At 38.0% G+C, this 24,342-nt stretch overlaps 1 protein-coding gene across 10 annotated transcripts in view; it reads right to left on the minus strand.

Annotated features, from left to right (window-relative positions):
* LOC127426713 (neurexin-1a) overlaps nucleotides 1–24,342 on the minus strand; it is a 220,116-nt gene that overhangs the window by 5,136 nt on the left and 190,638 nt on the right. For 8 of the 10 annotated variants that reach the window (XM_051673679.1, XM_051673678.1, XM_051673676.1 and 5 more), the window contains one exon: nucleotides 4,386–4,467. In XM_051673679.1, the coding sequence (XP_051529639.1) occupies nucleotides 4,386–4,467 (82 nt within the window). The remainder of the gene's footprint in view (nucleotides 1–4,385; nucleotides 4,468–24,342) is intronic. The other 2 variants (XM_051673677.1, XM_051673671.1) reach the window with 1 other exon arrangement.

Genomic DNA, 24,342 nt, shown 5'->3' on the forward strand with positions numbered 1-24,342 from the left:
GACTGTTCAGCCGGTTCCCTCCTCCTTGCCCACCTTAATCGCATTACACTGGGTTATCCTGTTTCATGTTTCACAGTGTTCATACTTTACCCTGGATTAATAATTAATCATGGGTATTCATATTCCAATGTTTCAAATTTTTCATGCGTAAACCCTGTGTTAACATTCTTATTTGCATATTTGCGGTGTCAATAACAATGATTGGACGAATGCAGCTCGCGACGGACACGGACACCTGTTAGTGGAGCTGCTCTGCTCTTCTGTGAAATGTCTTCAAGCGAATCATATATGTTTGTCTTTCGTCTTCTGAAATATGCCACGAAAACACAAAATACTGTCTCTTCATCACGACAGTTATCGCGTTTGCCACTACTGTTCGACACTTTACTGGATTCCCTCAGACGGAGAGCATAAACAGCACGTGAAAGTTTCAGCAACGTTACAAAGCACATGAATATTTAATGAGGTAAGTACTGAGACTTTATTTGATTGGTTGTCTGTTACTAAACAACTTTATGTAACATTCAAACACCGCATCGTTTCACACTATATACCTTTGGCACCACAACGCAGGGTTAACCCAGCAAATGCAGTGCTAACCCTGCTCTGGAGCAAAATTTCAAAAAGTGTGAAACGTTGCTTTACCCGGGGTTAAAAGTGGGGTTTAGAATGAAGATAACACAGGGTTAAGCGCAGTGTGAAAAGCTTATGTGAAACATCGGAACATGAATTCCCAGGATTAATTATTAATCCAGGGTAAAGTATGAACATTGTGAAACAGAAAAATCTGATGATTTGAAATGTCATGTAAACATGTGTGTTGTCTGGTTTATAGAATGAGCTGATTTTTGATAGTTTCCAGCGTATTGCTGTTCATGTAAATGCACTCATCGACTAGGCTATCAGTCTAAATATTTCGAACTGACACAAGGCGGAATGATCACTTCTGTTAAATGGCTAGGCCAATCAGACACAGTTATCGGCTGATTTCGATAATCACAATATGGCCAAATATCGTCCGATTAATTGGCCTGGCTGACATACAATATCTTGGTCTGTCACAATTCATAACATCTATTTATCAGACGCATAACCTATCAGCTTTTGCCAACATTTCATGCTTCTGCTTCTTATCATTTATGAGTTCTGTGCTATTATCAAGTTTGTTTTATGATTCGTCAGCATGTTGAAAATTGCCCCCTGCCTTTTTAATATGACTGCTGCATGAGCCACTTGCAGCTGCAACTAAGCCAGCTGAAGGAATTCAGATTGGGTTAACCTTTGTGATTCATTTTTCATGTCGAAAGTGGTTTGTGCAGTTGACTGAGTGAAGAAATGGGAAAATCTGCATGTGCTACACTAGCATGCTCACTGGCCTTTTCCAAAAACATACATCAACTAAAGTCTCTTTATCATTCACACAATAAATCAGGAAATCTAGGGATTATGGGAAAAATGATAGAAAACCAAACATGTGTATCAGTATCAGAAATTATCTTTTACATAAAGGGGCAATATTTGCCCCTGGATTTGGTTTTCAAATACTTGAAATAGGGGTATTTTTTACTTTTATGAAGGCAGATTTTCCCCCATCCATTTAAAACATAAACTGTGACTCAAATATGTCTATTTAATCAATTCATTAATACAAATTCTCAAGTTTGAGAATTTATCACCTCTTACCCTAAGAATAAAATCAACATCAACAGCCATGATATGACTAGAACTATAATAGAATATTAAGAACTATTGCAATTACAAATGAAAGGGATTTTTGCCCCAACATTTCTAATTTCAGGGGCATTTTTGTCATTTTTGGTGACGTTTATACACACTAATTTCTGAGTCTGGTGTGTTATAATTCATGTTTTAAAAGGGTTAATTAGAGGAAGATAAACCAATGTGACCACAGTGCCAAAATAGGTGAGCCAGTAATTACATAACAAAAACACAAAATAATGTGCAAAAATGTGATGGCACAGGCAAAATGTTAACATTGTTTAGCATAATGAACTATTTAAAACACTAATTTAAGCAGCTAGCTGTCTCTGTGGCAAACAGAAAATTAAAATTCTTAGTATATTTACAGCATATAATCTGCAAAACAGAGTAAAGGAGGTAATGTGGCATAATGGGGAATTAATGTCTGTTTAAAGAGGCACAAACAGACTATACAAACTTCCAGCACACACTAGCCATGTTTCCATTGTCGGGCCAAATGAAGGCATGCTAGTGCGGCCAAGGCCAGTTGCGTTCCCACTATCACATCCGGGGCTTAATTGTGCCTCCTCAGGGCTTATTCGGGGCTAATGGCCTTTGGCCCACCAATTACCCTTGGCCAAAGAATGCCAACTGAGGATTGAGGCGTGGTCAATGTCAAAGGCGTAGTTTAATGAGACAGTCGTGCTGCGTTTCATTGAAGACGGATGTGGGATATTCCTACTTGAATTCTCCGAACTCCGACCATAAAGGAATTCCATTGCCAGATGCTTGGAAAATGACGTATAAACAACCAAAACTGCAACATTCTCCTTAGCATTACAAGGGTTTGACTGTTTCCTAGCAACCCAACTGATAAACAATTCTGCTGCGCTAGCATTTGTGCTACAGTTGTATGATCATCAAAAGAGAGTTTAAATTTTTGTTAAACAAGTTGTTTGTTGAATAAGCTTTAATATCTTGTAATGTAGGAACTTTGACTCATTGATCGACAGGGTTGGCAGGGTTACTTTTGAAATGTATTCCACTACAGATTACAGAATACATGCTGTAAAATGTAATTTGTAACGTATTCCGTTAGATTACTCAAGGTCAGTAACGTATTCTAAATACTTTGGATTACTTCTTCAGCACTGGTAGATTTTTTTTCACTTGTTTTGACTATAAAAACTCTGCCAGTACAGTAAGACAAAATTCACATGTTAAAAATACATTCTCTGAAAAACCTAAATATCTTATGCAGTGTTGTTTCTAAAACAAGATAAATCAAATTGATCTTGTTTTAAAGATTTTTAGATATTTTTACAGGAAAACAATTCAAAAATTATTATCAAGAATCCGATTTTTGCCCTAATATCAAAGGTTTTACTTGAAAAAAAGAACTTATGATCTAACGTGAATTTTTTTTAATTAAAAAAATATGATTGTGCATGTAAAATGGCTAGAAATAGCATTTTAGCTTAGCGCAAAGCTGTCAATTTACACAAGGTTTATTTCTATTTCTTCTGTTCCAAACTTACTTCAAACTTACTTCTCTGTCTGCTTGTATGAATGTAACACATCATAAGAAAGTGTTTCACTGCTGTTCAAATACACTTTGCATTTAATTGTCATTTGTTTCATTTAATATTTAGTCCTTTCAGATGGAAAACACTTATACATATAAATGATGCGATCCAAAGTAATCTCTTCAGTAATCAAAATACTTTTTGAATGTAACTGTATTCTAATTACCAACGATTTAAATTGTAACTGTAGTGGAATACAATTACTTATATTTTGTATTTTAAATACGTAATCCCGTTACATGTATTCCGTTACTCCCCAAACCTATTGATCGATATAATTTAATAAAAGTGAATGTTTATCACTAACACCCATTGTTAGTGGAGAGACCACTTGGGATACCATGGCAGTTAAAGTCAGTGAGTTGTCAATGTTAAATTACCTTGCTAGCTAGCTAACGTTTTCATACAATATAAACTTGATATTCTAGATAACTAGATGACATGCGTGTTTGTTTTGGCTTGTAAAATGGGCAGGGTGTGTGACGTTTGCACCAGGGAGGCGTATTAAAGGGGGGTTTTAGGGCAACGCTGCCAGGCTTTTGGCCCGATGGTGGGAATGCAGAGTGAGTTTGGTCTCGTGGCTCGAGGTCCAGGGCTATTGACCCCGGCTGACCAGTTTATGGCCCTGGCTCGCACTGGCCCGATAGTGGAAAAGCAGCTACTGTAGACCTTTTGATATTAACAGCTCGTGTAAGACAAAATGGGTGCATAAGCAACAAGGCAGCTCATGTAACATTATTTGATTTTCTGTTATACTGTACATATTGTGCTTTACATTTGTGCTTGACTGAGCCTTGAGCAAAATTATGCTGTTTGGAATATGAAACAATTATTTTTTCTTTTTTTACTTTTGGGAAAAAAATTAGAATTATTAAAATGTCAAATTGGATGATAGTTTCACCCAAAATATTGCTAAATGAAAAATGACTATGACCATCCACTACACAGAAAATAATTTTGTTTTACATCAATCCTATAATCGAATATTAAAAATAATGTTTAAGAGACGGTTTTAAAACAGAACCATGAAAAATATGGTGAAAACTTTGGAGATAAAGAACATATATGGATGGTAATAATAAAAGAAAGATGACTAACCTAACCCACCTGAACTTGGGTCGCATGGGTCAATATCCTCATCATCGCTGGGACATTCGGCTGATGCTACCAGAAGATCATCCTGTACCAGAGAGACAGAAGGGATGGAGGGGGTGGAAGACAAGAGTTAGTCAAAATGTCTTGTGGCATCATTACACTTTTATAGGGCTGCTGTGTCATCAAAGGCCTCTTGCTGAGAGAGGTAGAGAGGAGAGAAAAGGAAAGTACTCATGGACAGTCATTCTGACAATTCTCACAGGTGCTCTGAGCTTTGACTCACAGCCAAGATCAAAGGTGTCCTAAGTGTCAAAACAACATAAAATCTCCTTATAGTACAGTCTAGGGAGACTTCCAAAATCAAGGTGGTTTAAAATATCGATCATAGCAGCACAAACCCCCATACACACCCATATACACTATCGTTCAAAAGCGTAGGGTCAATTACTCATTCTTTATTTTATTTTATTTTTTAAATCACATTTTAGAATAATAGTATCATCAAAAGTCATCACAACAATGGATTAATGGGAATTATGGGAATTATGTTGTGACTAAAAAAATCCATAATAAATCAAAACTATGTTATATTTTAGCATCTTCAAAGTGGCCACACTTTGCCTAGATTTTGCAGAAATGTACTCTCAACCAACTTGAGGTATCACCCTGCGATGCTTTTTAAACAGTCTTGAAGGAGTTCCCATCTATATGCTGGGCACTTAGTGGCTGCTTTTCTTAATTATTCGGTCCAAATCATCCATTTCAAAAACCTTTTTTTTTTTTTAAATAAAATTTTAGTTTTGTAATTAAATACATTTATATGTTGGCACAATTATATTTTTGTCTACAAAACTAATTTCAAACATTTAAGCATACGCCTTCAGATCAAAAGGTTTTTAAGATCATGAGAAACATTTCAGGCAAGTGACCCCAAACTTTTGAACGGTAGTGTAGATTTGTACATCACACAAATCCCCTGACAAACGCAATTTTGCCAGCACTTGCTGTATAAAGACAGGCACACACAAACATGTGCAGTGAGGAACACCAAATCCCCTCGCATCTTAAACAATCTAATCAAACGTGTCTTTTAATCTGAAATAAAACCATAGGAAGCAAATCTGTTGACAAGCCCTATCAATGACAACACACAGCGCTAAGACGCACACATTACACCACAAACTGAACTAAATCTTGCCTCTGCTCCCGTGATGGTTCCAAAGGGAAAGAAAGCCATGTTGAGATTTCAGGTATGGAATTCAAAAGATGGTATCCGACTGCAGTTTAAAAGCTCTGAATGTCTCTCCACCCAGGAATTCTCCATCAAATATGCAAAAAGGCAGCAATCTCTAAATTCCTCTCAGTGCAACGGTAAAATTCCATCTGACGATGTCATGTTGATGGCATCCATTTAGTGCCAGTCTTCACACCTCTCTCTCTCTCTCTCTCTCTCTCTCTCTCTCTCTTTCTTTCTCTGCAATTAGCCAGTGTGTATATGTTTGCCAGCTGGCCAAACGTGTACATATATTTGTGTTTGTCCCAACAGAAATGCAGGGCTGGCTGAGTGAGAGTGTGTAAGTGAGTGAGTGGGGAGGAGAGACATCGATTTGTCTCTTTGTGCTTGCACAGTCTGCCCACAGGGTGCGGGGCAATGCCCACACCAATCAGGACCTTTCACCATCATCACAACCATGCAGACCACATGAACTACACAGAAAGAGAAAGAAAGAGAAAAAAGGGAGAGGAAAAAGGGAGTGGGAGGGCACTTTGCACAGTTGTTTCAGAGTGGTTGCCATAACCACGTGGTTGCCATTTTCCATGTAGCGATATCTGTTCAACTCCCAGATCTCAAACACCCTGCAAGTAGGTCAGTGCGGGTGAATAATTTAGATCTCTGACGTTACAGGGCTGGTGTGTTCTGCTGGAAGGCTGGGAGACATGGAGGTAATGTGTTACAGCAGGACAACAGAGCCTTCGCTTAAAGGCCGGGAGCGGCAACTGTCTGGCGGACTCTTGAGATAGGAATAATAATAATAATATAGGAAGGGAGATTCTTGGGAGCCAGGGGCCATTGTGTGAAGTCACCCATGTTGCTCCATCTCTCATTTTTCAAGTTCACAAGTAATGTATAAAAGGGATGGGGGAATGGGTAGACAGGTTTGGCATGTTCTTAATAATGTATAGACTTCAACATTATACACAACTTCAGCACAACTTATCTATGGTGAGAAAGCAAGATGTAAGAGTGGGAAAGAGGAATGCCAGAGGAATTGTTTGAAGGAATGAGATGAGCAGCTATATACAGTATATCCAATTGGGTAAGAAAAACAACCTTAATTCAAAGGGAAAACAAGTTTATTTTTCTTACCTGACTTTTCTTCTTGTTTTAAGTTTAAAGTTCACCGAATTTTGTTTGATTTCTCTTAAAACAAGACTTAATATATTATGCCATTTTGCTTGACAAGTAAATAAATCATGTTTTAAGAATAATTAGATAAAAAATTTTTTTTTTTTAACTCAAGACAAAAATTATTTTTTTTTGCAGTGTATTACTTACATTTAGTCTAAATGTATCATCTTTTCAAGTTTAATACTGTCTTTGCTAGATAAATACTGCACTGTTTGTAAAATAATAGATATCTTATTATAATACAGAAAGTTCCGGTCCTGCTGATTGGTCAATAGCCGTGCTTTATTCACAATATCTGAATTATGCAATAACCATTTTCTAAAAGCAATAAGGCACTCGAGGCTGTGCCACATTGTGAATAGAGTCACGGCTGAAGTGGATGATTCCACTTTACGTTGTGCCTACCAACGCCGTTCAGCCGTTACTATATTCACAATACAGCACAGTCTCTCATTCCATATTGCTGAATTATAGTTATATTTGAAAAATATTGTCCCCTTAAATAGCTTCAATGTAGTTAGCTACTTTTTGTTAGTAATTTACAATGAAGCTAACCACTTTTTTAAGGGTAGCTTTACTTATAAGGTGCACTTATTAACTACATTATTTGTATAATCTTGGATTTACAGTGACACCTAGTGGCGAGGATGCAGCATCCTTTAAAATCAATAGTTTTTAATTACAGATGCCATCATAAAAATTCATTATTCAAAGTCAGCCATGATTAATTTAATCCAAGAGCAAGTGTCCAATAAAAGAGTGGTTAATGAGATTAAGCGAGTAGTATTTGACTGGTCATGTTCTAACATGGCTGTCCCAAAAAGGGGACCCTCTCCTTGTAGATTTAAGCAGATTTTATAAGGTTACTGATATGACTGGGGTCCTCATCTCATGTGAGTGGTCATGATTTTATACATACAGTATGTATGACAATTACTATTTATTTCATTAGGTGTAAATCTTTTTTTATAAGGAGTCCACCCGAAACTACTAATTTATGAGTAACTTGGGAAGATGCAATAAGGCTGTATTCAATGCCATTCCCCTTACTGGGGTCAAGTGGTGTAGAAGAAGTACCCAAAATTTTGAAACCTATAATGGGAGATCCATGAGCTTGCACCATTACGCCTTTGAGCAAGGCACCTAAGCCCCAGGTTTCGCCATTGGGATTGTCCATGTAAAAGGCATATTGTATGTCGCTTTGGATAAAAGGGTGTGCTAAATGACTATATGCCATTGTGGCTAGCAGCTTTACATGAACATTCTCCACCCAAACATTTGTTAGAAACTCTATTTGAATTCCTTTGACACTCTTTCCCCATTTGGAAATTCTGCCCTTCAGCACAGTGTCAAAACACAAATCGAAGTCCTCAGATGTGTTGTTACACAAGCACTTGAGCGTGAGGCTGCTTTCTGCATCCAGAAAAGTCACATATGACTAAGACTGAGCCTTCAGCATCCATCTGTCTGAGCTCGCCATTCTCTTCCATCCACTGCCCACTCAACAGCTGCGCTTAGGCAGATGAGGGGGGCACAAGCAGCCTGCATTATGACTGTCTACTTTCTTCCTGCTGAATAACTACATTGCAGGATGGTAGAAGCGGTTGGTGTGCTATCAGAGTATCATTTGCATAGGTTATGTACACACACACACACACACACACACCTCATGCACACTATCAGACTCCCTGTTTTGCTTGCTTTTAATTATTGTGCTGCCAACATGCACAATGAGGGATGTGACACAGTGACAGAATGGGTGGGCGAATCAGAACAGAGGGGGAACCAGCTGTGCTCTAATGAGAAAGGAGTTGCCTGAACACACACTTGGGCACACACTTACATGCTCACAAAACACACACTTTTATAGCTCCACCTCCATTCATCCCTCCAATTACCTCGCAGCTGCCAGACTGATCCACCCAGACTAAAAGCAGGACTGTCTGAGCCAACTGTACATGCACTGGATAAGGCAGTTCACATGAATAAGGTACAATTTTGTTCATTTATAGCAATGTACATTTACTAAAAATTTAATAAACAAAATCTGTAAAATTAAAGAATTAATAAAATAAATAAATAAAACTAGGCCAGGATTGATAACAGGGTTGCAAGAAACAGGGTTACTAATTTAGGCCACGTCCACACTAATATGTTTCCATTTGAAAACACATTGACTTTGCTACGTTTATGCCTCTCATCCATACAGGAACAGTGTTTTTTTTGTTTTGGTTTTTTTTTACCATTAAAAACTTCGAAAATTAATTTCTTAACCACATACTTTAGAAATCGATGATGTTAGCCTAAATTAAGCTATTAATTGGAAGTGGCCAGTTTGGGACCAAATGCCACTTTGTAGTTATTGATAAATTTATATTTACTATAGATTATAGAAAAATATTTGTTTGATAATTTTTTTATATGAATACTTGGGTAACAAGGTTGAATGGCTGAGCTTGACAAATGCAGTCAAAGCTACAATTTGTGTAAAAATTGAGAAAATACAATTAGACTTAATTGTCTTCCCACCATGCTGTAGAATGCTCTGAATGATATTACTTCTTGGGTGTCACAATTTTTAAGGAATGTAAAATTTTTTGTTATGGGGGAAAATATGCGATAATGTAGTTGCAATAAAAATATCTACACTAAATAACTAATATTTTTTTGTATACTACAATAAAGTGAACATTGATTGTCAATAATATATTTTGCATAATTTGTCATTTGTAATAATTTGTAATGGTAACATTTTACAATAAGGCTGTATTCATTAACATTAGTTAACAACATTACTTAACATGAACTAACAATGACCAATACTTTTATGACATTTATTAATCTTGTTCAATGTTAATTTTCAACAAATTCTAATACATTTCTAAAATGAAAAGGTGTATACGTTAACTTTACTTAAAGCATTATGAACTAACAAGAACTAACAATGAACTAGGGTGACCATATGTCCTCTTTTTCCCAGACATGTCCTCTTTTTAGGACCTCAAAAAAGTGTCAGGCTGGGATTTCTAAATTTGCGAAAATGTCCGGGATTCGGCTTTAGTTGCATTATGATGTGCATCTGGTCTAATACTTCACTGTGTGTGCACGCATATTTGCACTGCTTTAACCCCTCTTTGTAAGTCCCGCCTTCTCGCACAATAATTGATCAATATCAATATAAGAGGCTTGCAGCAACTATTGGCCAAATTCCTGCCTGTCAATCTCTCCGCGAATGCGCGAAGCGCTGTTGTGTTCAGCATCAAACAGTTGCTTGACAGTAGCAGCAAATGACAGCTGAGTGGAAACAATGCCCAAACAAAAGTGCAAATTTACAGAAGATTTGCACAAAAAATTCCCATGCTTTCCAGGTCGAGATCCGTAGGAAGCAGAATGTATGACATGTAAAGCCGGCACTTATGTGTCAGTTGCTAATAAAGGTGCAAGTGATTTAGAAGCACACATTAGCTCTGCGAAGCATAAAGGGTCAGCAAAAGGTGAAAGTTCATCAGGTAAATTAACGGACCACTTTTTGTGACCAGGTAAAATTATCACATTGCTTCATTTTCCATGGCCATTCAAAATAATAGTAATAGTAAATGAAGGTACACTCATGGCATCAAATATTTTATTTTAGTACATGGACATTCAAAAGAATGTTGGACATTTTTATTTATTTATATAAATTTATGTTTTGCTAATAGAGTGTCTTTTTCACTGTATTAAAGTTTGCATTCATAATAACACTGTTTTGAACCCTATTATTCCACCACACCCCACCCCACTCTCTCTCCCTATCTCCATCTCTTTCAGTCATGAAGATGCTTGCATTCCACTACGAATATCTCAGAACAGTGCCGCCGTCTGTTGTTGTTGCCATGGTGACACGAAGATTCATCCTGTTAAAAATGATAGGAAATAAAAACGGAATCGCCTCGGTGGCTCTGTTGGGATCTGCAAAGCAAACCATTGATTTTGGGCTATCTGTTTTTCTTTTCCTTCAATTTTCCTGTCCTCCAGCCAAAGACTGAGAGAAAGCGAAAGAACATCAAAGTCTGCCAGCTAACTTAGCAGCATGCTAATGAAGTGTGAATATACATAAAGAGGTCCTGGTGCTAAATGCAGCCTCATTTTGCTGAGAGCTGTGTGTTTAAAATACATAGAGCTCTTAAAATGAATAAGATATGGCTACTGATGCACTGCAGTATTCTTTCTTACAAGAATACTTTCAAAATCACAGGGAACACAATGGAGAGATGCAATCTAATACACTGCTAGCACATACAGGAACATATAGAGGCAGCACACAGGGCAACCATATGCTCTCACTGCTTTGAATTACCAGCGAACTGAGACATCAAGCACAGGAGCTTCATCTTGTGAAAGATTCAAAAGAGCTTAAAAATACATGCAATGGGAGATACAAGTCGAATCTATTAGTTCCTTGACTGGCGTCTAATGGAGAATCTGGACCTTTCACAGAAGATGGAAATCAAGATGGCTTCCTGTGCAATTCTTCACAAATCATTTAGGAACAAATCTCAATTATGGATTTGAATTCATTATTTCAGTGTATTCAAAAGTTTTAAATTTCGCTGCTAAATCATAACACCTCACTAATCATCTCTATTAAACAAGCTAAACGAAAAGGAAAACTGTTCATGCAGTAGGAAAGCTTTTCTATTAAAATGAAAGAAATTGCCCTAAATGATTTACAGTTAAGCAAATCTCTCGTGTCCACTAATTACTTATATTTAGTATAAAAATGAAATAAAATGAGCAGATGCATCTAGACTGAACATAAAAAAAATAAAAAAATAAAAAAATAAAAAACACTCAGACTGAACAGAATTGATTCATGACTGTCACTAGAAGACATGTGAGTCACAAGAAGACATTGCAAGAATAAATAAATCTGATCATACAAACTGCCCACAGACAGAACACACTGTTGCAGACTGAAGATTTGGATCTTGTTCACAGCAAATCTCATTGGGTTAAACTTTACTGCATGGATGGCACTTGATCTTCACACACTTTTAATGAGGTGGGAACAAAATGAGATGCAAATTAAAAAAGGTCAACACAAATTACAGCATCAGTGGGCAGATTGAGATGGCTGTCTGAAAAGAGATGAAGGAAGTGTCTAGTTAAGAATGTGAAGAAATTGGCATGTTACAAACTAAGCCAAATGCAGAGTGGTGGAAAAGGCTTTGGAAACACATTTCTGGTGCACTAAGCCCAAACCCACTGCAACAGATCTGGTCATCAGCAACAAATGACACCGACCTCATGCACTCACAAAGCACTGCAACTTTTCTTTCTTTCTTTTCGTAACTTGTCTCCCTCCCCGCTCCGTCATTCTCTCTCTCTCTCTCTCTCTCTCTCTCTCTCTCTCTCTCTCGCTCTAAGTGCAGAGCGCTGCAGACAAATGGTGCATGCCTCTTTCACTGCATGGATATGACAACATTAATGACTCTGCATGCGATGATGGCAGGATGGAGAAGGACCGTGAGAAAGAAAGACTACCTGGGATGAGGAACAATGCCACCTCGCATCCATGGCAGCCTGGCTACACTGTCTGCTTCCTCTATACAGCTGCTGCCTTTGTCTGTTTCTGATTTTTTCTTTCTGTTTAGGTGAGAGTATGTCCTCTCTCCCTCTCTGATCTCCCCGTCCCTGCTCCTAGAGCAATAAAAATGCCCCACACCAGTAAAATAAAGTCCGTCTGTCAGATCAAAAGTGATGACTGAAGAAGTCCTACTTTGGTAAGCAGATAGGGATGATAAATTGTCTTTGCATCAGGAGAGCCTATGAGTGCCTTCTACTGACTATGAGAGAGAGAGAGAGAGAGAGAGAGAGAGAGAGAGAGAGAGAAGGCGTAAGCCAGGGAGAACGAAGAGGAGCAGGAGAGAGAAAATGAAAAAGAAACACACGGAGAGAGGCGGGAGAGCGTGCGAGGGAGAGAGCGAAAATACGGTAAGACTGCAAGCAGCCTATATCGATCACCTGACTAAATTCAGCCAATCAGGAACCCCGCTCGGCTTGAGGTTGCTAAGGGTTTGCTCAGTTGGAGACATTTTATTATATCTTTTTTTTTTTTAGAAAGCATTTGATATGTGTGTGTGTGTGTGTGTGTGTGTGTGTGTGTGTGATGTGTGCGTGTGTGTGTAGAGAGAGGAGGGTGTGGCACACCTTCTGGCCTGCCATGAAACTCCACAGAGACTCAACCCACAAACTAACATCACACACAAACACACACACATTCTCAAAATATATCTCTCCACAGAAAGGCTGCGTTAGGATCGAAAGGGAATGTTATACAACACAGAGCAACAGGACGGAGAAACACTGCAGAGCGCCATCTTTTCATCTCTTTTACACGCTACAGCTCTCCTTCTCCTCCTCTGGGACCCCAGGTTACTGTGCTCCATCCAAGCAGCGTGAAGCATTTACATGTTTCCACTGATCATATAACAGAATGAACACCTGTTTACCTCCAATTCAAATATGGGCTTAGGGCATATACACTTATCCATGGAGAAAAACAGAAACAGTAGGCACCTCCTTTCTAGTCTGTTTTTCACACCACAGTCAGTCCCATGGGACTCTATTTGTCCACCTGCAACTGCAGAATCTGTGCACAGACACCAAACGCAGCCATAAATTAAGAATGTGACAGAATATAAAACCAAGTCAGGGTCTCGTAGGCAAGCACTTGTGGGATGTCGGAGATTAGAGATGACAGGCCAAAACACAAATATCAGGAGTGCTGATTTAACATGAAGCATTTCAGAAAACAATGCAAGTGGCATGAAAAAGTCCTTTGTGAATTAACAAACAGTGTGATCATTACCAGAAGCAAACAGTTTAATAACTGTTTGTAATATCCACCACCTCCAGAGACAGAGAGAGTGAGAGAGAGAGAGAGAGAGAGAGAGAGAGAGAGAGAGAGAGAGAGAGAGAGAGAGAACTCTCACAGTCCATTTTATTACTCATTTCCTGCCAGCTCAAACAATCATATTGATTGACTGATTTAGGCGGTCATTGCAAATGAGCACCAGGACAACAGTGCATGCAGGGCAAGTCACAGGATCCATTAATTGGACAGAGGTGGAAAAAAGGTGCTGGAATCTGGATCAGTTTAAATCCATTGTTGCTGAACTTTGACCTGTGCTCATGATGCAACAGAATGGAATGGGTAGGTTCCTCATAAGAGAAAAAGCTTGCAATACTGATATTTTGGGAATACATGGTACGCATGCAAATGGGGTAATACCATACACTTCTGTTGCTTTTAAATAAAGCTAATTATAATTATTTCAGATTAACCCAAACCCTATTGTTTTTAACTTTTAAGGTTTTGTCAGATTAAGCAAACTTCTGGGGACATTTTACAATTAAATTTAATTAAACAATTTAAATTAAAGTCATTTACTCATCCTCATGCCATCCCAGATGTGTATGACTTTATTTCTTCAGCAGAACACAAACAAATAATTTTAGAAAAATATTTCAGCTCTGTAGGTCCATACAATGCAAGTGAATGGTGATCAGACCTTTTTAGCTCCAAAAATCACAAAAAGGAAACACAGAAGTTGTCCTTTTGACTCCAGTGGTTAAATACATGTCTTCAGAAGTGATATAATAGCTGTAGGTGAGATCAGATCAACATTTAAGACCTTTATCACTCTAAATCTCCACTTTCACTTGTATATCTGACAGTCACATGTGGTGCCTGTTTAGTTTCACTTTCACATCTGAAAGCGAAAGTTAAAGTGGAGATGTAGAGTAAAAAAGGACTTAATATTGTTCTGTTTCTCACCCACACCTATTATATCACTTCTGAAGACATGGATTTAACCACTGGAGTCTAATGGATTACTTCTATGTTTCCTTTATGTGATTTTTTGGAGCTACAAATGTCTGATCACCATTCACTTTGTATTTCGCATTGTATGGACTAACAGAGTTGAGATATTTTTCAACTGTGTTCTGCTTAAGACAGAAATCATACACATCTGGGATGGCATGAGGGTGAGTATTGTAAATGATAAGTGAATTTTCATTTTTGGGTGAACTATCCCTTTAACTCTAATGTTAAAATCAGTTAAAAAAAAAAAAAAAAAAAAAACTGTGATTAAAATAGTAAGGCTAACCCTAACCCTACCCATATCCCTACACCTAATCCTCACACAAACATTTTGGATCTTTAGATCATCAAGGCATTGCACTCTCATTAAAAAAAATAAATAAAAAAAAAACACAATTTCAAACACACAATCTTCACATGTACTTTCCATGTGTAATTTCTTATATGGAAGATCTGACTTGTAATGACACCAAAACCATGTACTGTAAACACATTACAGTTATTTAACTAAGAGAAAACAAATGACCTATTTTGCATCTGATTGAATCAAATCCACTCTACACCAACACAGGGCATCTATAAATGCATGATTCTCATGTGGCACACGCCCACGCTGCCATTTACTAGGCAGAGAAGCGGCGCTACACTGCCCTCTGCCCATCTCTAGATCTTAAAGATACCCCAGGGTGTTTAATGACATGCACAGCTCACACAGGAAATGCTAATTTATTATTTAAGCCTCGCACATAGCTTCACGGCCCAACGTGGCGAGCCTTCCCTGTAGATCAGAGTAAACACACGGGTTCGTGGCATGCCAATTCCCACCGAGCCGAACACAACAAGATGTACAAGGATATCAGATAAAGGGCACTAAAAACAAGATAATCAGCCACATATAAATGAAAATGATAATGTAACAGGTAAAATGCTGAGAAATAGTTTTTAGGAGAAGAAAACACAAAGAGGAAGAGTAGGACAGAGGACAAAAAAGATAATAAATGAGTGGTCACTTCTGAACATCAGTTGCCCCGCATTGTAGTCACAAAGGAAATCAACTTCTGATAGAAATATTAAACATCTCATCTCAATTTAATTATAAGTCACCAGCAGACGCCGTATGCATATGTTTTTCTAAGCATGTTGGGCTCCTTTGAGACGACCTCCGTTGTTTTTTTGTGGTTTCTGTTTGAACAGAAAGGAGTAAAACACAATGCTTCTCCTCTTGTTGGCTTTCTTTCATTAACACTTCTTTAAAAAGCTTACATGCTGTCAGCCACTCACAAACAATAGCAAAACCAGTTTATCTGAGGATAATCCAAGCCCCACACATCAGCTGCTCGCAGAGCAGATCTAAAGCTATTAAGCTGAAAAAGTGGTCACAAAGTATGCAGAATTATTCACAGACCTCATTCACTCCACACACAAATTTGCTGTTTTACAAGCAAAACAATAGATCTGCACGAATGCTTCTCCTTGTCCTATGATTATAATTGCATTTCAAGTCATTAATGTATTAACTATTAAATAAAACTGTAAAATAAAAATTATCCCTATTATCCTTATAGTAATAAATGAACACCAACAATTAAGTAGGCCATCTATGCAGCTAACTCTTCATCGTCACACTGCACAGCAATTTTTATGCATTTTAGCGGCACTTAAATCCATTAGCTCTTCCAGATCTTGGCTAATTCAAGCATACTTAATTCAGCCAGAGGGGGAGACCTCTACGGACACTCAGGGAAAGTGTTAAGAAGATGGGGAGTCCAAGAAGCTCCATTAGCTCTGATTACAGAGAGCTCTCCGCTCTAATACCCGCTTCTATCTAATGGGCATCATGAATGCCTGTAATCAATGTTTTTAAAGGACCACAAACTCCTCTTTGATTTCATATCACCAGCTTTTATCATTAATTAGATATTAAAAATCCATCCTAACCAACTTTAAAACAATAAAGTATTTGATTTGAACAGAGCAGCTGTGTAGAGAGAGAAAGAAAGAAAGAGAGAAAGAACGATAGTAACGGATGATAATGGAGAGCAGATGGCGTAAACTTAGGGAGTGGTGTAGGCACTGCTGTGCCGAGAACAGTCTCATATTTCCATTGGCAACATTTACCATCATCGTCGGTGCGCGGAGGGTGGTGAGCCCACCATTTTGCAATGCGATCCACAGATGAGGCCATGATAAGCCAACATTACGATCGGACGGTAATAGATCAAACAATATCTGTTATTGCACAACTATCACTTTCACACAACGTGCCTGGAGTGCCCTTGAGTAGGGAGATAATTTAATACGTAGCGCTAGAATTAGTTTTAACCATATCAAATTATGATTTCATTGTTGAGGAGGCTAAATCACAGTGCATAAAGTCACGCATGAGAAGGCAAGCCTGAACTGGCCTTGGTAAGCCTGTCAATCACCTTGCTCAGCCTCCTGCTCTGACATGTAATTACAGCACTGCTGTAATTAGAGCTCACTGTCAGAGCCCTGAATGATGCCTCAAAAGCAAGAGCAAGAGAGAACCCTCCAAGTTGTAAAGGAGAAAAGCATGTCCACTTACAAGGTACTGATCTCCCTCATTGATTTCTCCCCTTTATGGCCCTGCTCCATTAACTTGTGGGTTCTCTCTGGTCACACAAACTTATTCACTAATGCTGCGTCCCAATCCACACCCTATCCACCCAAAACAGTATCTGAGATTAGAATTAGTGTGTCCCAAATTGTAGTATGTTGAAATAAGTGTCCTTATATTACCAGGATGATCTACTATTTCCGGTAGATTTTCAAGGTGTGGATCGGTGAACACTTTTCAGTTAATATTGCCCACAATCCTTTGTACGACGGAGGGTGGAGTTTTGAGACGGTTTGCAGATGAACAAACATGGTGGATGACGGCGCTGTATCCCAAGGACCTGCATCCTCTATTTTCAAGTTTAAGAACTTAAACAGAACTTATTAAATAGTAACAAAATATTTTTATTGTCACGTAGGTTTTTTTTTATAGAATGCTGTGAGTCAAATGATTAGCTTGTGTTTACCTTGTAGAGTCAGATGAGGAGACTGTACACCTCATCCAATGGCGCACTGCCAACGACTCGTTTTTCACCAGCAACAGAAATGCTGCTCTTAAAGGATTTGAGTGAGTAGCAATCATTGCCAGCTTATGTTCCTTAGTATGTTCCTTTTATATGTACCGTAGTGACTGTGGTTTTATAGCAGATGTGTCTAAATACATACTAGACATAATCCAGTATGCTTTAGCCATCAGGGTGGGGTTTAGCAGCTTCAGCTTCAGTACTGAACAAAATGCATTCAAAATGGGACGTCAGACGTTCCCGACCGGAGTTTTGGCAGAAGTTTGTCCCTCAAGCATCCCTTGAGCTGAACTTGAGCATCCCTCGAACGGCTCGCCCTGAAAACATGAGACAATAGTCATGCAATACGAGACATCCCAGTTAACAGAACAGTTGGCAATCCAAAAATTTTTAAATGAATGCATAGAGAAGTTGAGGGGAAAATAATTTAAAATCTATTTCAGCTGTTTTTATTGTTATTTTTTTTCCAAAATGTGTTCATACTTTAACTTAGTAACCCACATAATAATAGTAAAATGTTTTATACTCGGGCTATATGGCCTTGTTTAGCTTTAGTTTCCATGAAATTCCCTGATATTGTTGTTATTGTCAGTAAATGTATTGATTTATTGCTCTTTTGTGTTTTTTTGTGTTCATAAGAACCTTCATCCATGAAAATAGTCTGCATGGGAAGGTTACACTGGCATAGGTAAAAAAGAAAGGGGAGAACTTCAAACAGAAATATAAAGTGAACCTTTTATTTTATTTATTTTATTTTACCTTTATTTAACCAGGAAAAAAGACTCACTGAGATTAAAAATCTCTTTTACAGGAGTGTCCTGGCCAAGATAAGCAGCCGAGTTTGCATATACAATTATACAACAAAGTTGCAACATACAATACTAAATCCAACATAAAACATACAACCAGTTAAAAACATTTACACACCATTAATTCACTCTCTTGGCTACGTAGTAAAATTTTAAAATGACTATAAGACACCATGTTTTGTAGCTCCATCTCCGTCTGGAGAAGATTCCAATCCAAGGTGACGGCATATTTGAAGGAAGTTTTATAAGCTCAGTTCTGACAAGGGGCACACAAAGATTGTAACTTGATTGAGAACATAATGAGTAACTGCCAGGCAATTTCTGTTAAATAAAACAACAAAGATAAGAGGGCAGATAACCCAATATGGCTTTATATATAAGTATAGTGCATTTTTCTTTGAACATTCAACGAAGGCCAAGCAACTCTTTTGTATAGTTCACAATGGTGTATTGAAATATGTTGTTGCTTGTTGTTTTCTGTATTGTCATAGATACTAATACACTGCCACAAGACCTAAATAATATGCCTGTTAACATGATTTTGGTGTGATCTTTGGTGTGTAAAGTTATATTCAATTTTACAACTTCGATTGTATATGCCATGAAATCATAATGCTGTAAAACATAAAATAATTATATAAATAGCTTTACGGCTCAAATAAAACACAAATTTTAACAGAAGAATTAATGTGTTCTTAGAAAAATGATAAGCTTCACATTTCTGCCTGTAAATCCTCCAAAAATTGGCCTTGTTCACTTCCTTTTGTTTCTTTTTGTTTTCCCACACCTGTTACAGGATCTTAAGTGTCCACAGTCAGGGGTCAGCACAGAGGGAGGGGAATCCACAGCAGCATCCTGGAAGTGGTATGGGGTGATGGATGCTGCATTAGGATCCAAGCCATCCATCACTCCACCACTGCTAATCCAGTCTGGCAGCCAGGATGTTGCTGTTGATTACTCTCTCTCTCTCTCTCTCTCTCTCTCTCTCTCTCTCTCTCTCTCTCTGAATGTAATTAAATTAAATTGAATTGAAATTGAATTAATACACTGTAATTTGAAATATTCCATTATACTCTATGTTCCATAACACTGTCTGGTGTGATTTTATTTTTTATTCCACTAGAGTATTTATGGAATTAACCCAAAAAATTCAATCATAGTACCTGATATCTTTTTTGGATTGATGTGATATACATTTGAATTATGCTGTTACGGATAGGGTGCTTTTCAGTTTAGACACCACACTTCCATTTAACTGGGGTGCAGGGTTGAACATGTCCTCCCTGCATACAGGTAGATGGAGACTGTGAAAGAAGCCAATGGTGGAGAGCACCCCTGGCAAACAGTCATCGTGGAGGAGTGTGCAAACACAAAGAACACTTACAACCACGTTAAATGCAGACAGTTATTAATGGGACTAGCAGTAGTGTAAGGATACCTACACAAACGATAGGCAGGTAGGTTGAATGCACTTTTGTTTACCTGTGTTAGTGTACTGTTATCTCAGTTCGTAACATATACCACACTTGGTTAAATTCATGGTTAATTTGAACAGAAGATTTTATTGATAAAGTTTTAATCCAATCCAATAATCTTTTGCAATTTGGGTGGCATCAAATGACAAAACACCATGAAAAACTATAGAAAAGTGGTTGTCCATTGGAGGAAACGTCAATATTTTATGTAGTGTTTAAAATATTATTTAAAGTAATATTTTAACTATTAATGCAGATATCTAAAAACCAAGGGTTTGAATAATGATTTTTAATGCAACTAATAAAAAATTATAATAATAATAAAAAAAATATGACTTTATTGTTATGTTTAATCTAGTGTGTGAGTTTAGAACTTTATTACAGGGGAAAGTTGAGATGGATGATGGGAACTGATGGTCATTTTACTGCTAAACATAGTCATGTTCCATGAGAGCAGGAACGTGGATACCAGGTGTGGAAACTGCTGCTGACAGACAGTTCCTCATGATGCCACCACACACCACTTCTCTGGGTTCAGCATTGTCATCGTTGTTGACATCATCATCGGCATCCACATCTGCTTCGATGATGTCACCGGTGGCAAAGCACATGTTGTTTAAAATTACACAGCATGTCACAACAATGGGGACGAAGTTTGGGCTCAACTCAAGTGCTTTGAAAAAGATGGACCTCCACCATGTTTTTAACATGCCAAAGACCCTCTGAATCATGCACCTGGCCCTGGAATGGTGCTTGTTGTAGCGGACCTCAACTGGGGATGCAACAAGCTCCTGATATGAGGTCATGTTGGTGATGGTGGGTACAGCTGCTTGCTGTAAATGGCACTGTTCTTAAGGACCCTTGCATCGTGCACAGAACCAGGGAAGCCGACACAAACATCCCAACATTTTCCCTGGTGGTCACACACAGCCTGGAGTTGCACAGAGTAAACAATTTTCTGTTGAATTAGCAGGCTGCATTGACTGTTGGGGTCTTTATACGTATATGGCAGCCATCAATTCCTCCGACTGCCACACTGAAAGCTAGAGAGACTACCAGACTGGCAAACCCTGCGCCCACCTCCTCTAGTGCCTCACCCTGAGGAAGTTGAACAATATTTTTCAGGAGGCCAAGGACAGCTCTGCTGACCTTGCGCACAACGCTGTGCACTGTTGACTTGGGGATGTCGAAGGCAGAAGAAACAACCTGATAGGATGCAGCATGGGCCAGCCAGTAGAGGAACATTATATATATATATATATATATATATATATATGTGTGTGTGTGTGTGTGTGTGTGTGTTTATGTGTAAATGTATGTGTATGTCTGTTTTACATACGAGTAAAATTTGTTTTCCTTGTAATGTTGAATATTTAATATATAGCGAATGTAACACATTTTAATAAGGATAGGGACATTTTAAAAAGAGTTAAGTTTGGTTTGTGTAATCTTACAATTATTAGAAAACATGAGCACTCAGGGGGCCTAGGTAGCTCAGTGGTAAAGATGCTGGCTACCACCCCTGGAGTTTGCTAGTTTGCTAGTTTGAATCCCAGGGCGTGCTGAGTGACTCTAGCCAGGTCTCCTAAGCAACCAAATTGGCCCAGTTGTAGGGAGGGTAGAGTCACATGGGGTAACCTCCTCGTGGTCACTATAATGTGGTTCGTTCTTGGTGGGGCGCGTGGTGAGTTGAGCGTGGATGCTGCAGTGGATGGCCTCCACACGCGCTATGTCTCCGTGGCAATGCGCTCAACAAGCCACGTGATAAGATGCGTGGGTTGACGGTCTCAGACACGGAGGCAGCTGAGATTCGTCCTCTGCCACCTGGATTGAGGCAAATCACTACATGACCACGAGGATTTAAAAGCACACATCCAAATTGGGAAAAAAACAAAAAAACATGAGCACTCTCCGCATGAAAGACATGTCAGGTATATCTATGACAGCGCACTGCTTTTCTCATCAATATGGTAGGATGCATTTTCAGGGAAGCGTAGATTAATTGAGGAACAATAAATCAAAAGGGAGGGTAAATGGAGTTTTATAATTATGTAACTTTTATATTATAAATTACATAAGAAATAATTAATGAAGGGATGTAGAAGGCAAAGGCGACATAGGCGGTTGCCTAGGGTGCAAAATGATATGGGAGTGCCACATGAGAGTATTTTTTATTTGATTTTTGTCAGAAGTGCACCCCCTCATGACAACTGTGTGCCCCTCTACATCTATGTTGAGCAAAATGTGCCACTAACTTCCTTGCATTACTGATAAATTGTTACATACACCATATGCCCATTTTTCCTCTTTTTTTGGAACTGAAAAAAGCTTGTGGCCTGGATTTCACAGTTTTATTAAAACGTCGGGATTTGGCTTTGTCTTCATATTGGTGCTCTCTACAGATAGGACTACCATACATTTAGTACATTTGTTACTGCGCATCAGTTTTTAAGTGTTTATGTGTCTTTATGTGAATTTTCTTGCTGAGAGTGGCTGCGGCAGAGCGTGCACTCTTTCAAAGTACTTTAAAAAAACACAACAAAACTTTCTCTATCTCTCACTTGCGTGCCCGCCCACTCTGTGTGCGTGCTATATGTCTGTGCTTGCGAAAAGATAGACAGATTGCCCTGCAGCTAGAAAAATCAATGTGTGTTCCCCAACTCTGCAAATTATTGAATAGAACACCTGTTTAATCACGCTTGTGCTTGTCACACATTGTCATTTTTAACTGAAATTGTTGACTATATCGAGAAAACATCAAATATACTACGTATTAGGGAAATTTAAACTATTAAGACTGATAAAAAATAGACCATGATGGAAATTTTACAACTGGGTCCATCAGATTATTGTAGTGCAACCTCTGTATGTGACCTGTAAGCCGGCACTTGCGTGTTAATGAAAAAAACAAAGCTGAAAACATTATGACTACTGGTACTAAATATCACAAGCACAAAATGCCAAAATAGCATATGTCATTTAAATCTGATCTTCAGGGAAATACCTGGGCACCGCAGGACGTCTGAAAAGTGGGAGATGTAGTATAAAAATAATTGTTAATGGCATCTGATCTTTTCTGTTTTCATTTTATGGCCATTATTAAACGTAAAAATAATGGTACTATTCCTTAATAAGTCTGAAACGATTAGTCGACATTATCAACAACGTCGACAATAAAATATTGTCGACAAAATTTGTTGTTGAATAGTCATTTGATCTCATTTAATGCAACATGAGATCATCTGAAACTCTAATGATGATGCGTAAGAGCAGCACTGCCGCTCATGCTTGATTGAGGAGAGGAAGAAAACACAGTTCACAGTCCAGACGCACTCCAAATTTTCCAAACAGCTTCAGGTGATGTAGATCGCAAAGTATGAGGGAATTATACTACAAAAATACAAAATAAGTAAATACAGAAGAAATGTAGTCCTGATGTGAAATAAAGCGAAGCCGGATCTGGCGTTCCACTTGAGCAAAACTTGCCTGTCAGAGCATCTAAAAATGAAACAGCCCGGCATTATATCTTTAATGCACCCTTTATTAAAGTTCAAATAATAAGAAAGCGTGTTGTGTAAATAAGCACACACTCCGAAACTGGCATTTCTCTGTGCGATCAGAGCCGCTTATATGAGTTGCGTGAAAAACAGCGCGAGAGAGTTTCAAACTTCAACCTGCTGATAAACCCTCTTGTGCGGAGACACTCGAACTTTATGCCCACTTGCTGCAGCTAGATTATAATGTGATGGCGACAGTGAATCATAATATACTGTATGTGTCACGGTGTGCATATTATCGTAAAGAAAATCGACGATACGCAGATCTATTAAGAAGAGAGTTTTTTTTTTTTTTGTTTGTTTTTTTTGTTAAAGATGGACCGAAGTTAACAAAAAGGTGAGAGAGTGTAGTCTTAGCCCATTATGCAATGCAAAAATGATTTGCCTTTTTTGGTTTGTTTTCCAATATAAATATCTAAAGCTCCTAATGTACATTTACTTTAGGAGCTATTACTGCAGAAGAAAAAAATGTTAGAGAATGCTGATTATAATATTTATTAAATATTTAATATTTTAAAATCCTTAAAACAAGATACATTTACCTAAGAAGCAACATATAAGATATTTAGATTAGAATATTTATTGAATACAAGTATATTTTGTCTTTACTGCACTTGCAGAAATATATTCAAAATAAACTTATATTCAAGATATTTTCTCTGAAAGCAAGTCTAAATATCTTATTTGTTTCTATCATTTCTTATATGATTTTTAGATAATTTTAAATGGAAAACAAGA

Source organism: Myxocyprinus asiaticus, chromosome 36, assembly GCF_019703515.2.
Source record: "Myxocyprinus asiaticus isolate MX2 ecotype Aquarium Trade chromosome 36, UBuf_Myxa_2, whole genome shotgun sequence".
Classification (NCBI taxonomy): Eukaryota; Metazoa; Chordata; class Actinopteri; order Cypriniformes; family Catostomidae; genus Myxocyprinus; species Myxocyprinus asiaticus.